General features: G+C 42.2%; 2 protein-coding genes across 4 annotated transcripts in view; both read left to right on the forward strand.

Annotated features, from left to right (window-relative positions):
• The first annotated feature begins 182 nt into the window (after window positions 1-182).
• Window positions 183-9,482, forward strand: sh3bp5la (SH3-binding domain protein 5-like, a). The gene is made up of 6 exons (XM_061674831.1): window positions 183-833; window positions 1,200-1,262; window positions 1,530-1,658; window positions 3,067-3,231; window positions 3,386-3,559; window positions 6,392-9,482. The coding sequence occupies exons 1-6, from the start codon at window positions 594-596 to the stop codon at window positions 6,872-6,874; spliced, it is 1,254 nt and encodes a 417-aa protein (XP_061530815.1). The 5' UTR covers window positions 183-593; the 3' UTR covers window positions 6,875-9,482.
• A 1,331-nt stretch (window positions 9,483-10,813) lies between these two features.
• Window positions 10,814-16,286, forward strand: part of gabbr1a (gamma-aminobutyric acid (GABA) B receptor, 1a) — a 74,677-nt gene continuing 69,204 nt past the window's right edge. For 2 of the 3 annotated variants that reach the window (XM_061674827.1, XM_061674830.1), the window contains exons 1-3: window positions 10,814-11,106; window positions 15,266-15,352; window positions 15,581-15,645. In XM_061674827.1, the coding sequence (XP_061530811.1) occupies window positions 15,274-15,352; window positions 15,581-15,645 (144 nt within the window). In that variant the 5' untranslated portion in view covers window positions 10,814-11,106; window positions 15,266-15,273. Of the gene's footprint in view, window positions 11,107-11,418; window positions 11,694-15,265; window positions 15,353-15,580; window positions 15,646-16,286 lie in introns of those variants that run through there. The other variant, XM_061674829.1, reaches the window with a different exon arrangement.

Raw genomic sequence — 16,286 nt, forward strand, 5'->3', positions numbered from 1 at the left:
TTATTTGAATCTATAAAAATCATAGGACCTTGTTAAACCAGCTATAAATAATTTCAATTAAGACATTCATAATCGAAAAGAGACACAATTTTACGTCACTATCGTATACTTCCGTGTGTCTACGGCAGCCGCATCGGCCCGAAATTCACCTGTTCCAACTTGCTCTGCTACTTCCCTTCACGTTAGTAATGATGTGAGACCGAAACTGCCAGCTAGCTGGTTAGCTACCCCGGACAAACTCAATAATGAGCCGTTTAAAAGATACTAGAGATGACGGGCACAGTGAACGGCATCTTAATTTCGTTACGTTGTCTTATTTTCGCCACAAAGAAGAGCGCCGAAATTTTTGTGACGTTTACAGCCCTACAATAACGCGTCAGTGTGCGGTCTGTGCTAGCATTGCCCCGGTTGCTAAGTGAGTCGGTGTGATTTGATATGGCAGCTCGAGAGCGAGTTAGCACCCACTACAACTCGACGCATTTCCCCATTTACTCACACTTTATTACATTAAACCTCTTTAAGGTATATTCGGCGTATGACTAAGTCATAGCGTCTGGACAGATATATTTATTCTCGAAACCACCTGGCCTGGCATGGAGCCAGGCGATTTGCGGGAGAGCCCCGCAGGTTCCGGGGAGTCTGACGCCGGAGACTGGAGGGAGGTTCGACCCGGCGGGGAAGACGAGGGCAAATCCGCCCAAAGTGAGCCAACTGCGGCCAGAGAGATGTCGCCGAGGGACACCTGCCGTGAAGATGTCGGCAGCGATAAAGCGACTAAAGTGGGCGAGCAGCTCCACAGCCCCTACGACGACGAACTGGACCCCCGAATACAGGTAAACCCAACACGAACCACTTTTTATTTATTTTTATTTTTTTTAAGTTTTTAACTGGAGCTCAGGTGCTATGTATGTACTGACGGTCTATTTCCATCACGTACTTGTAAGCAGAGCTGCAGTAGTGATAGTAACGAAGTTCAAATACACTAACTGTAGTAAAGTAAAAAAACAATTCTGGTATTTGTACTTGAATATTTCTTTTTGTGACACCGTTGCAACCTAATTCTTGTAAGATTACAGTTCATTTCTCAATTATTTTATATTGGTAAAAATTTATTATTCTCATAAGATTGCATTTACTTTCTGAAAAATATTTATGATTTGACAGACAAACTTTAAATTGTGGTCATTTTTCTCTCCCAGGAAGAGTTGGAGCACCTGAACGAAGCCAGCGCCGAAATAAACAAGCTAGAACTGCAATTGGATGTGAGTTGACAACAGCGGGTTGAAGTCGTCGTCCTTTTTCTAAATTTCCGTGGAATCCTGCAGCTAAAACACTCGCTCCATCTACCCAGCTGGTGCTAATCAATATGACCATTCAATTTATCGCAACAGTGAAACCGGAGAGCTTTGCGTTGGATGATAATAGTTTAGACGTGCTGGAGTGCTTCCCGTCGCAATCCCAACGCAAAATCCAATCATGTCCACGTCAGAGAAATGGAATCTTTTTCGTCTCGTGCTTCTCCTGTCCAGGACGCTCGGTCGGGATACCGCAAGATTCTCACCGAGTCTGCCCGGAAGCTCAACGCTCACAGCTCACAGCTGGGTGGTTGCATCGAGAAGGCCAGGCCCTACTACGAGGCTCGGCGGCTGGCTAAGGAGGTTTGCACACAATAAAAGTGTTTTCTGTAATGCTAGATGCTAGCCATTAGCCTCATGTGTCTATTGTTAAGAGTTACTTACATTATCTTTTTGACAATGCACCATGATTTCACATCACTGATGGTTTAGTGGTACATTCGCCTGACTTGGCTGCAGGCAGCGTGGGTTCAGTTCCCACCCAGTGACTGTGTGTGTTCAGCGCGAATGGTTGTATGTGTCTATATGTACCCTGTGACTGACTGGCGACCAGTTCAAAGTGTAGTCCGCCTTTTCCCCAAAGTTGGCTGGGATAGGCTCCAGCACCCCGTGACCCTGAACAGGATAATAGGTATTGAGTATGGATGGATGGACCATGATTTAACTTTTTTGGGTGGCAAAAGCTAGTGTTCTCCAATTAACCTTGGTCATGGTAGCTGTAACCTAAAGACTAGCATTCTAGCATCATTTGAGAATGAGCCTAGGCTAGCTTTGAGTGCTTCTTTTGGTGCCTTGATGCTGTGTTCTGGCACCCAAACGGAGCCCCACCCTCACCTATTTACAATCATCTTGAATTGGGCTATTGCATTATGTCGGGTCTGATAACGTGTGGTGGTCCCCATGTGTTGTCTGATAACATGCTGGTGGTGGTGTCTGTCCTGGTGTGATAATGTGTGTGGTGGTGGACCTGTGTTTAGGGTTAGGGTGTGTGGTGGTTCCTATTTGTTGAGTCTGAAACTGTGCGTGTGGTGGTCCCGGTGTGTAGAGGCTGCCTTTCTAAAAATCATTGAATGAGCACTTTAAATGCCTCTGAAGTCCTCCATAACAAATACATTTACGTAATAACGAAGAAAGTTACGTGACCTATGCCTACTGCCCACACTGCTCTTCTCACGAATAGTGTTGTTCCATTTGCGTGATTTATGTTGAGTTTTTAGAGCAAGTGATGCCGTTTGAAAGGTCACAATAGTTTTAACATGTCAACTTGGCCCCTTGGAATTTTGGCCTGTACAACCTTATTGGTGGATATTTTTAGGAAATAAGCTATTTCGTTTTACTGTAAATAGTTTTTTTTTTACCAGATTTTTTAAAGGCTATATCACACAAAAACGTTATCCAATAAGGCAATTTTTCCCGAGACAAAAAACAAAATTTTTCTTGGAACCCATCGTCCGATTTTCAAAAGTCTTACTGCGTTATACTCCGGTTGAAGGGGTCGTTCCAACCAAACTCAGCATTTTGACTGCCATTCTTGGGAAATTTTGTCACGTGGTGTTCCTTTTGTATCTGGTCTGAAATTGTGTGTGGTGTCTGATAATGTGTGTTGTAGTCCACCTGTGTCAGGCCTGATGACACGTTTGTTGGTCAGGTCTGAAAACGTGCCTGGTAGTCTGTCCTTCGGGTATGATAACATGTGTGGGTCCTTGTGCAGGCTCAGCAGGAGACCCAGAAGGCGGCGCTGAGCTACGAGCGGGCCGTCTCCATGCACACGGCGGCCAGGGAGATGGTGTACGTGGCGGAGCAGGGCCTCATGGCGGATGGAAAGAACACCCTGGACCCAACCTGGCAGGAAATGCTCAACCACGCCACCTCCAAGGTGACAACAAACACGCAAGTCATCACGTCTCAGCAAGACAGTTTGTTCCCTTGTGTTCGTGTGTCTTCGTGCGCATGTGTGTGTGTGTGTGTGGGCGCGTGTGCATTTTTGTGTCTCTTTCAGACTGCCGTGTATGTGTGTGTGTTTGCTGCAGGTGAACGAGGCAGAGGAGGAGCGTCTACGCAGCGAGCGCGAGCACATGCGTGTCACTCACGCATGTCAGGAGGCTGAGGCTCGTGTGCAGACCCTGCAGAAGTCCCTGAGGAGAGCCATCATCAAGTCTAAGCCTTATTTTGAGCTCAAGGCTCAATTCAACCACATACTGGAGGTGAGGCTCATACAGTCAGGTGCATAAATATTGGGACATGGACATAATTCTCATCTTATTGGTTCTAAACACCACCACAATGGATCTGAAATGAAGCGAACAAAATGTGCTTTAACTGCAGACATTCATCTTTAATTTGAGGGTATTTACATCCAAATCAGGTATACGGTGTAGGAAGTACAACAGTTTGTATATATGCCTCATACTTTTTAAGGGACCAAAAATAATAGGACAAATTAACATAAATCAAACCTTCACTGTTTAATACTTGGTTGGAAATCCTTGAAGTCTGCCAGGCCTCTTCTGCAACGGTCATCAATTCCTGCTTGTTTTGGGGGTATTTTCCCTTCAGTTTTGTCTTCAGCAAGGGAAATGCATGCTCAGTCAGATTCAGGTCAGTTGATTGACTTTGGTCATTGCATAACATTCCCATTCTTTTCCTTAAAAAACTCTTTGTTTGCTTTTGGTTTATGCTTCGGGTCATTATCCATCTGCACTGTGAAGGCCTGTCCAATGACTTCGGAAGCATTTGGCTGAATATGAGCAGATAATATTGCTCTGAAGACTTCAGAATTCATCTTGCTGCTTTTGTCAGAAGTTGCATCATTGATAAACATGGAAACCGCGTTCCAATGGCAGCCTTACATACCCAAGCTACGACGCGACCAACACCATACTTCACTGATATGGTGGTATGTTTTGGATCATGAGCAGTTCCTTTCCTACTCCATACACTTCTCATCCCATCACTCTGGTACAAGCCTATCCCAGCTTACTTCGGGCGAAAGGCGGACGACTACAATCCTGAACTGGTCGCCAGTCAGTCGCAAAGCATTTCACTTACTAAAGACAAATTGAATGAAAAATGAAGACGGTTGCAGTGGAGGCCTGGCAGAGCATCACCAGGGATGAAATCCAGCATCTGGTGATGTCTATGCATTCCAGACTTCAGACTGTAATTGACTGCAACGGATTTGCAACCAAGATTTGAAATCTGAAAGTTGGATTTATGATTGTTGATAAGCGGTACGGAAAATGGATGGATGGAATTAGTTTCATTACCTTTGGACCCTTAAAAAGTGGGAGGTACACATACAACTTGTGATAATTCCTCCACTGCTTCTTGGGGTTGGGAACGATAAACCGATGACTAGACTATCGATACAAAAGGATTCCTGGCGGATTTAGATAGATATATCGTAGATAGATATATCGATTGTAGGGCTGTGGACCGGCTTTCGCAAGGCTAAGAATCTGTTGCCTGAGGCCTTATGGTTTTCTTATGGTTTTCATCTCGTAAAACAAGCACGAGAGGCCTCACGTTATGTTTACAACTAAGCGACACTACTAGTTTAACTACATTTCTCAGTAGCGTCACAATTTTGCCATCAAATACCTTTTCAGTAGTTAAGCTACTTTTGTGGTCACAGCAAGAGCAAAGTAACGTTCCCCAAGGAGTTGTGAACATTGAATGCAACGTCTCGTTACGCAGCTTATGTCAAGTCTGCCGTCGACACCGACGGCTGCCTGCGAAATGTGCGCTGCAGATTGTAAAAATGCAGAGAATATGGCAAAGGTAGGTACATCTCTGCAATTTCCTTGGGCTTTAACTCAGCAAACTAATGCCTCTTCTGGAGTCCTCACGGTCCATTTATACGTTCGTGTTGGTACTGTGCGACCCTAAAAAGAAACTTCAGAGAGACAGCCAGGTATGCCCCAACATTGACACAACAGTCGCCACTTGAACTAAGCTAGTTATCATAAGGTTCAAGAGAAAATCTTCAAAATTAATTGTTGTATTGTTGTGGTCTATTCAAATAATTATTTTGCTGTTTAAAAAATACAACCCCAATTCCAATGAAGTTGGGACATTGTGTTAAACAAATAAAAACAGAATACAATGATTTGCAAATCATGTTCAACCTATATTTAATTGAATACACTACAAAGAAGATATTGTTCAAACTGATAAACTTTATTGTTTTTAGCAAATAATCATTAACTTGGAATTTTATGGCTGCAACACGTTCAAAAAAAGCGGGGGCAGGGGGCAAAAAAGACTGAGAAAGTTGAGGAATGGTCATCAAACACCTGTTTGGAACATCCCACAGGTGAACAGGCTAATTGGGAACAGGTGGGTGCCATGATTGGGTATAAAAGGAGCTTCCCTGAATTCACAAAAAGCAACAATGCTCAGGTTTAAGTGTTCCTTTACTGTACATGTTTAAAAATATGGTTAGACAAATGTCATTCCATAAAATGGGGTTAAGTCAAGATGTGGAAAGGTTAACTATCAAATTTTTTCTGCACCGAATCAAATCGAGAATCGTATGTCTCCCATACTGAGTCGAATTGTATCGAATCGTTTTAGAATCAAATCGCTACTTGTCTATCTAGATATGTATCGAATCGGCCTCATGCCACAGATTCCCAAGTTTACTGCTCACCTGATTCGGATGTAAATACGCTCAAATTAAAGCACTCTCATTTCACATCCATTTTGGTGGTGTTTAGAGCCAAAAATATGAGAATTATGTCCATGTCCCAATATTTATCGACCTGAGTGTAAATAAGGGAGTCATGAGACATGGGTCTGAGGAGCCACATGGGTCTGAGTGTTAGCCACTTAAATGCTAACGGTGATGTTTGTGTGTGTGTGTATGTGTGTGTGTGTGTGTGCGCGCGTGCGTGCGTGTTTATTTGTGTTTCCTGCTTGTGTGTGTGTATCTGCCTGTATGATTGATGTATTTGTGTGTCTTTCCTATATGTGCGTGAGTGTATATTTTCTTTGTGTCTGGCTTGTGTTTGTGTGCGTGTGCACACGTCTCCCAGGAGCACAAGACCAAAGTCGTCCACTTGGAGCAGCACGTGTCCAAGGTGAAGACTCGCTATTCCATCGCTCTGAGGAACCTGGAGCAGATCAGTGAGCAGATCCACGCTCAGAGGGGCCGTGACACCCCGGTGCGTGGCGGACGCAGCCCCCCCGTAGGGGCCGAGTCTGACGCCCACAAGGAAGGCGAAGCCTGCGGGGGCAGCGGCCCGCTACCTAGCGACCCTGACCCGGACAAGGAGCGCGAGCGTGCAGGGTCAGACTCTCTGTCTGTCTTTAGCCTGCAGACCATCGCCTCGGACCTGGAGAAGTACGACTCGGTCGAGCACTTGGGCGACCTTAGCGATGCCAGCAGCGTGACATGCGATGAGGGCGACCGGGAACAGAACCGGGCGGCAGAGCGGCGGGACAAGCTGACCCACGTTAGTGCCCGCCAGCGGCAACAGGAGTTCTCAAAGCAACACCACCGAAGCTTCAGCTTGTAGTACAACTTCCACTACCAAAACTACAAACATTGCTGCTGAAGTGTAAATAAGCACACAGTCCACAGCCTGGGACTTTATCCCGAGGCTAATATGGCTGCCCTGCATCCAATTTAGAAGACACTAAATGAAACCAGGCGGAACATCAGGTAGTTAGAACGCGCGCTTAATGACCGTTAGCACTGTAAGCTGGCTAACTGTACTAACTTGTAATGCTAACAGATTGCCAGTTTTCACACTTCGCTGTGCTATTAGCTTGCTAACTCACCACTGGTGGGTAAACAGGCAGGAATTGCTAACTCACAACTGGTGGGTAGACGGGCATGAATCTGTTAGTGTAAACGCGTACTCCACTGAGGGAAGAGCTTGCAAATCCCATAGCGTAGCAAGATACTTAACTGTACTAGCTGCCAGTGCTAACAGATTGCTGACTCAGTCCTGATGGGGAACCTTGCAGGACTTTGTTAGTATTCCAAGCTAGCTAGAACACCACTCTTTTGAGAAAACAGGGTGGACCTCTGTTAGCACTCCAAGCTAGCTAGACAGTGTACTAGCTTGCAATGGTAAGTGATTGCTAACATTCACTGGGTAACCACGTGGGAATCTCTTAGCAGTTATGGTAATTTGAATGTGTAAAGTACAACCCATTCACTCTGTTGAGTGTACAAGCAAAACTCAGCATTGCAAGATAGCTAAATTGTGCACTATGTTACAATGCCAGCATAATTCTCACATTCACTTCTGGTGAGAATCTGGTAAGTGTTGCAAGCTTAAAAATATATATATACCTTAACTACTTTGATGGGTAAAATGCAGGAGTCAGGTAGCATTGTAAGCTTGTTGTAATTATTAATACATGTTCTACCTAACATTCAATACTTCCTGGTGGGTAACCTAACAGTTGTTGTTCATCATTTTGCTACCGATTACATAAACTCCTTTGAAGGAAAAGGGCGAGATTCCGTTAGCATCACAAGCTAGTTACAATATTGATGCACCCAACTAAGGGAACAAGGTGGGGAAACTTAGCATTGCAGATTAGCCTTGAGGCGTACTGTACGGCAAATGGTTGCTTACGCATGTTGGGGTAGGGGCATAATGTAAAGTTGGTGATGTAATGCAGTGTGACGTCTGCCATGTCACCCTCCTGTTTTCACATTTAACGCATTTCCCGACATTCCTCGATGTTGCACGTTAAGGGAATGTTATTTTGTTTTCCGGAAGAGACCTGAGCGCTGACAGCGTTAAAACGACGCTACATGACGATGCTAATGTGTCTTTTGCTGAGAAAAAGCCGAAGCATTTATTTCAATTTTGTTTACAAAAAGAAGGCCTTGGCTGTCTTGGGAAAACACTCGCGTCCCTATCCACTATATAGGGCTCCCATATACGGAGTATTCAATTAATCGTTTCAGCCTATACAAAATGAAAATCCCTATTAGTGATTAGGGCGTAGGGAATGAGTGAATGATTGTGAACGCAGGAGGCACTCATTCCTTACTAACGAATCACAACGGTGGGATTTTTTAGCCAAGTTTATATATAGCCTAAAAATCGCTGTATAGTGATTAGGGGTAGGCTATGAGTGAATTATTCTGAACACAGCCCTGTAGTTTCTTCATTCTTTTGCCCTTTATTCCTTTTTTTATTTATTTATTTTTTTTAGAACTGTGCACGGCCGCAGAACAACTAACAGTTTGAACTTCAGCCTACCTTAGTTTTAATTTGAGCGTAGAACAGAACAAATGTATGCACCCTGGATGATGATTTTCTTTTTCCAATTAATAAGCACATTTCTTCTACGAACAAAATTTTACTGGCGTAACAACTACGTTCTGAGACTTGCAGGAACACAGAACTTTGACATTGGACACAATTTATTATCTCAATTTTTTAAAATAATGAAATTAAATTAGTGAACATGAATTTTAACATTGCAAAGTAAGATTTGAATACACAAATTCTGCAACTTTGAGAACTCCACCTTTTAATTTTGTATTCAGATGGAAAATTCTGAGGCTAACGAAAGAATGTAATGTTTACCCTCGTCTCCAAATCTTGAATTGAAAATTCTGTAACTTCCCGAAAAGTTAGATATTAGTAGATTCCACAAATTTTGACAAAATTCAGACAGTAAATTGTCTCAGAATTTTTCTTGTAGAATTGCAAGAGGCCAATTGTGAGACCAATAGAAGGAAGAGTCGTAATGCTTACGCTTCAATTTTTAAAAAAATATATACTTTAAATTCAAAAGAAGTTTTTCTTTTAAATCCCGAATTTTAGAAAAAAATCGAATACATTTTTTAAACTGCAATTCAAATCCTGATCAACCAAAAAACAAGGCAATTTAATTTTGATTTTTGGGTTTGTACTTGCTCTGTATGCCATATTTTCTTGTGTGTGTGTGTGACACAGTGACAGCCTGATGTGGCTTGTAAATGTAATAATTATGTATATTATGAACACAAAGTTGGTAAATATTTATGGACATTTAACTGAGTTCTCCAGAAAAAAACCAAACTCACGTTAATCCCCCACTGGACCTTCACCAAGGATTATTCATCATCATAAATAAAACAAAGTTGTGCATATTGGCGTTTGTTGAAGTGCAGGTTGGTCTGGGATGGCAAAACAAGTGGTGGTCTTCCTCTGCCTGGCTGCTATTATTCACCATTTTATAGAAATATAAGCAGACTGCAATAGAAAAATTAAAGGAATGGAAAAGACAGCAACAGAAGAGAGGGATGGAAAAAAAATAGAAATAAAATGATGAGAATAGGTGAAAGAAGAGGATTAATAAAACCTGAATCGAATAAAGCCAGGAATATGCAAAAGGGATGGAAAAGACAAATAGTTGAAAAGTTGCAAATGGAAAACAGGATTGTGTGGAAGAAAAAGGATAAAAAGACATTTGATAGATGAATGAAAAGACTGGCATAGAAGGGAGGGGGCAAGGCTGGAAAAGACCAAAATAGACGACCATAAAGGATGATAAATCCCAGAATAAAAGATGAAAGCAAAGGATAAAACAGGAATTGCAGAAAGTGATGGGGGAAAAATAGGTGGAAATCGAAGCTAAGGTATGGAGAGGTGGAAAAGACTGATCAAAGTAATTGAACCAAAGGGTGATAGAAAATAGAAAAGAATATACAAATTAAAAGGAAGGGAGAGACTGGAATGAGTGAGAAAGGCAAAGTATGGAAAAGACAGAAATAGGTAAAAGAAAACGACGAGTTCCTGGAAAAGCAATGCTTAAAAGGATTTAATAGATGGAAATAGAAGCGATGAAAGCAAAGGTTGGACAAGATTATTAGATAAAGGAAATGGTAAAGGTAACTAGGTAAAATAAACGCTAGAAAAGACTGGGATGGAAGAAAAAATATGTGAAAAGAATTGTGGAAGATGACTTATGTGACTGGAATCGGTAAAAGAAATGAAAGAGGGCCGGAAAAGCAATGGGTGAAAGAAGGAAAAAAGCGATGAAAGCAAGGGATAGAAAAGATGGCTATATAAGAAAAACAAATGATGCAGAAAGTGACCGGAAAAGAGGAATGGGTGAAAACAGGAACGGAAAATATTAATGAGGAAAATTGTAGAAAAGACAGGAATGGACTAGATAAAGATGGAAAAGACTTGAGTGTTAATGTTGGCCACACTAGTAGTGCGTACACTAGAGAGAATACTCCATGTAGGAATTGGAGCCTTTAAACCTGGAGAGTCGAGGGTCGAGGGGCTTTACTTTGAACACCACAGGGTCACGTTGCCATGGCTGCCCCCGTCCATCCGAGCCTTCTCCTCCGGGCTCCGGCTCCTTCATAACCACCGCGAACCCAAACCAAAATACTAAGCACCCCACTTGTTCCAAGATGGAGTCTCGACCTCGGCGTCAGGAGGGACTTTGTGCGCATGCGTGCGTCATCATGACGACGGCGGCGGCGGCAGGGAATTAGCTTCAGATTGTAAAGCAGGGAAGGAAGGAGGGAGGAGGAGGAGGAGAAGGCTTCTACCGCTTCGTCGTTGTATATAGTGCATGTCTTGTCTCATTTATTTTGTAGCCATCCATCTTTTTCGTGTCATTTCGCTTTTACGTTGCGTGCCGACGTCCTGTCTACGCAATAGCAGCGACAAGCTCGATCCCAAAACAACCATTGAAGAAGAGGCACAAAAATGCACATTTGGAGTATAGTTTAATTTTTTTTTTTTTTTTGTATCTTACTTTTCATTAGCAAGTCAAGGTAAGTGCGCTTTGCATCACCGATGTCAAGTGTCTACCATTATGGGTGTGTTTACGTTGTTATTAGACATGGTCCGGTTCGGCTGAGCTGCAGCAGAATGTTGCGTTTACGTACCAGCTCCATTGCTTTGCGCACCATCTACGCTTGACACAAGCTACAATGATGCGTTTACGCTCCATCTACGTTTGGTACAAGTGAGAACCGTACGGTTCGGCTCGGGAGATTTTTTTTTTGTGGCGGCACCCTCCCCATGACCCCACGCGCGTACATAAACGCAGCATCTCCGAGTCGACGTGAACGCACCTCTTCTGCTTCCGGCAGGTGGATGGATGCTGGACCGAGCCTGGTCGAGCCCACGCAGCTTCCGATGTCATCCAAAGTCCAAATTTACGATTTACTTGGTGTAAAAAGTCACTTGGTGCAAATATTTAGTATTTAATATTTGCTGTCTATTGATACGAATGGTTGTTTGTTTCTATGTGCCCTGCGATTGCCTGGCGACCAGTTTCGGGTGTACCCCCCCCCCCCCCCCCCCGAAGATAGCTGGGATAGGCTCCAGCAGCCCGCGACCCAAGTGTGGGTAAACGGTAAAGAAAATGGATGGATGGATGATACTGTACAGATTACAGACACGATGCATCAAAAATCACGATACTGAGATTGCCAGATAATCAATGTATTGGAGTGTTTCAACAGTGGTATCTGGTGTATAGATACTGTACTACAAGTGATAACAAAGTGATGATACAGGTATTTTTACAGTCATATACAAATACACTATATCAAGATATCCGTATCACAAAACTCATTGTGTATTTGATACAAGTGTAGCCACACTGTCATCCATCATTTTCTACCGGATCAATGAATCAATCAAATCGATTACAGTGAGTGGATATTTGATACTGGTGTATCAAAACTGAAATATTGTTTTGCAATATCAATACTTTTGAACTTTGACTACAGTACAGTAAGATACAGAAACGATCAATCACAGTATCGATATCACAGTACAGTGATTGCATGATAATCAAGATATTGAACTGTGAAACTGGAGAGCAACAATATCCAAATTTGTATACGGGTGTATCGAATCATCGATACTCTACATTGTAATATTAATATACGATTTTTGTGTTTTTGTGACAATATATTGGAGAATATCAAGATCAGTACTTTATAGTGTTGTCTCTTGATATTGTACTGTATAGAGATATGATACAGATCAATATCCCGATGTAGCAATTATGCAATATCGCATAAATGGTGTATGACAAAATCAGAATTGCTGTATCACAAGATTAAGACAATACAGATCGATGTCAGGATCGTGGTATTGATCTGTATCATATCTCAATACTGTACAACAACAAGACACATTCTCTTGCACTGTGATATTGGAGATTGACAATATTGATGTTTAATGATGGTGTCGCGAAACTGTACTTTAAGATGACAATATACGATCCAGAGATCAAATCAATAATAGACAGAGCGCAGCAATGTAATATATATAATATAACGATACCTCCTGATATCAATATTTTGTACCACCCTTGCTTCAGTCCCCATAAGGCGTCAGACTATGCTCGTTGATATTGATACCCAGTAGCTGGTATCACTAATACTTGTCTTGATACGTACTGTTTCATATTGACGACAAGAAACTATTGTCTAGAACAACAAATTACACAAACATTTTATATTTTTGCAATGTTACTGACAGTATCATGATACAAATTTGATACTGTATATTGGAAGAAAACTAAATGTGTAAGTGTGATGGAGTGCTATTTTCCCTTATGAAAATACACATTACAAAAATATTTGTTATCTTTTGGTATAAGGCTGGAATGAATTAATGGCACTTACATTCATTTCAGTGGGAAGCAAATTAAATTCTTATCTCAAGGCACTGTGTACTGGAAGTAAAATATGCACCAAATAAAGAGGGAAATTTGAGTCAGACTACTTCCTGGGTTGCGGAGGTATAACGGGCAGTACCGCGTGTGCGGGGGTTAAAAATGTGGGTTGAGGAAGGTTTGCATAAGAGTATGAATATTTCAGCAAGGAGGGAGAAAAGCTGTTGGCTCCCATGCACACGGCCTGCAGTGTTGTGGAGTAGAGGCAGGGGGCGCTGTCCGTGCTTCTCGAGCTTAAATTGCATTTCAAGCTTGACCCCAGTTGACACACACGCACATGTACACGCACACTCTTGCTTTCATCTGGCCCAGTGTGTGATGTGCTGCTATTAACGACTCCCGGTGGGCCGACTCGTTCTCTCTCTCCACCCCCCCCCCCCCCCCCCTTTCGGAGTGGGGTGGTGTCTACTTCCTGCATGCCTCCTTGTCAGCACAAGTCTAAAAATATTGTCGGCTTCCAGCAGAGAGTTTATCTGTCTTCCACCGGCCGGAAAACCTTGCCACCATCTGTCTCCTGTATGGAGGTGTGCTTGTTTGCTTTTCAGGCACACAATACGCTCACTGCACGCTCACACAAATAAACAGTAGAGTTCTAAGAAAAATAACTTATTTTTAGGGATTGTGTGTTATGTGTTTCCACACTGATAGATTTCAATTACTTTCTTTCTCATTTGTTCCTGAATTTCTTGAGATCTCGGCAAGATGTCTAGCTTTTGATGATCTTTTGGTCTACTTCACTTTGTCAGGCATGGCCTACTTAAGTGGTTTCATGACTGATAACAGGTGTGGCAGTATCAGGCCAGGGTGTGGCTAGAGAAATTGAACTCAGGTATGATAAACCACAGTTATGTTTTAACAGGGAGGGCCATGTTTCACACAGGGTCATGTAGGTTTGGATTTTTTTCCCCTTAAAAATAAAAACCTTCATTCAAAAATTTTTTGTTTACTTGTGTTGTCTTTGACTCATTTTTAAACTTGTTTGATGATTCATTCATACATACAATACATACATACTGTGCATACGCATACAAAAACAGCTTTGGTTTGAAGTTTCACAAAGAATGATAATTATTATTCCAAAGTGCAAATGGGAAACTATATTTAGCGTCTTTGTTGTGTCCGTGTATGCACGTATGCCAGAATGCTCATGGGACTACTGTACCGGATTTGAATCTTTGGATTTGGATTCTTGCCCTACTTAGCGTAGCCTAGTATTTGGACTCTTAATGCCAGTCAGGTCCCAACACTGGTGCTTTATTGAACCATGACAGAAATGCAGGAATGGAGGGAAATCTTGAAACACTAAAGAACGCAGACTATTTGAAACACACTAGGAGTGCCGGAAGCCCTGGCTAAAGTGGGCAACACTTTAGGACCACCGAGACCACTGCTAGTAACTCTATGGCAACAGTGAAACACTTGGGATATGAGGAACACTGGGGCTCTGAAACACTAAAACCCTTGAAAGATTGAGATTAGACTCCAGGAGTGTTTGATACTCGAGGAACACTGGGAACATTTGCACTATAGAAATACGAGGAGTGCTTTGACCCCCATCGTATTGAATCACTTGAAACACTCCCTGACCACGAGAACAGAGTTACTGTTAACGTGAAGTAACATAGAAGGACTAGAAATACGAGGAACGCTGCAAACACTGGAGATTATAAAACTCTAGGAACAGCCATTCAAAAAATCCTTGCATTATATATTTTTACACTTACAGGTTTATATGGTGATATATACCATTACCCTGATGGGATTCTATTTGTACCATGATATGAATTTTACGCCATATCGCCGAGCCCTAGCTGGAAAGGATTAATGGCATTTCAATTAATTTCAATGGGGAACACTGATTTGATAGAGAGTTATGAGCTTGGTCAAGGAACAAAATAATGTTATAAGTGAAGGTACCACTGTACTGACAACTAAATACCAGGGCTCAATGGAACACTGGAGACAAACGAAAAAGACTAGGAACTCCCAGGACTAAAACTAGAATGTCAGGAAACACTTCGGGAACTTTAGGGAAAACAGCCCCAGCAGTGGAACGTTGAAACCGTACAAATACTGGATGGCAATAGAACAAAAATAGACTCCACAATTTGTTTCCTTCAAAATTCTCCTGAAAATATCTCATACGGATGCAGTAAAATGTTCTGCAAGTAAGCTTAAAATAAAAAACAACTGTATTTTCACATTCATGAGCACTCGTCCTCTGTTTTGTCTTCTAGGTGGAGCCATGGCGGCGCTTTTGTTTCTGCTGATTCTCCACGCTCTCCCATCTCTTGTTGTGCCCATACATAATTCATCAGCTGGAGGTAATTTGTGCACGTGTGTGTGCACGCGCGTGTGACTGTGTGCGTGCGTGTGAGTTGCGTGACTGTGTGTGGGATGATGGGAAGGAATGAACTCTGTCGAGAGTGCGATTTGTCAGATAAATTGAGCATGTATCATGTGCCGTGTTTGCTGTGATACATCAACATCATCCATAGACAGCTTCTTTCTTCCATCATTTTTTTTTTTCTCTGCCCCCCTCCCTTTCCCAGGCTGCGCCATCATTCGGCCACCGAGGGATGGAGGCATCCGATACAGAGGCCTGACACAAGAGCAGGTACACGCTCTGACAAATACAATCAAAAGTACAGAATGTGGTTGGGTTTTACCACAGAAAATAGTACAGAAAAAAGTACTTGTTAACTTTGACTAGGGGTAAGGCACTAAATGTTAGGATATCCTTAAAAAAAACATTGGTATTGATACAGGAATCTCTGTTTAACATATTCGCTGGCAAGACTCATGAGTCAGTGGTAGAATTCTTGCTTATTGTAGAGTACGCAGTGCATCGGAAATCATTCATACCCCTTTCATACCCAGAGCCTTATTGTTCCACAATAAAAATGAAAAAAGGCAAATTTATTCAAAGTAAAAACAAGACTAAAATACTGTATCACAAACTATATACAGTATACTGTATATTGTAAGTATCACCAACCTTTGCTATTATCGATTTAAATCTGATTTCAGGTGGATGCTGTCATTGATCGATGTTTCATCTGAACACCCAGAGTAGTTTCGGGCTGGGTGAGCAGTGGCTCATTTTCAGAAGACAGGACAGTACGCCACAAAATGATCACTAAGGCCATTGAGAGAGTGAAAGCTGTTCTATTTTGACTGTACAATCGTCAATTTTGGGTTTTAAAGATGCATTGATGAATGGGTTGTCTGCTGGTGTCCCACAGGGATCACTACCAC

Source organism: Phycodurus eques, chromosome 4 (assembly GCF_024500275.1).
Source record: "Phycodurus eques isolate BA_2022a chromosome 4, UOR_Pequ_1.1, whole genome shotgun sequence".
In the NCBI taxonomy this organism is placed as follows: domain Eukaryota; kingdom Metazoa; phylum Chordata; class Actinopteri; order Syngnathiformes; family Syngnathidae; genus Phycodurus; species Phycodurus eques.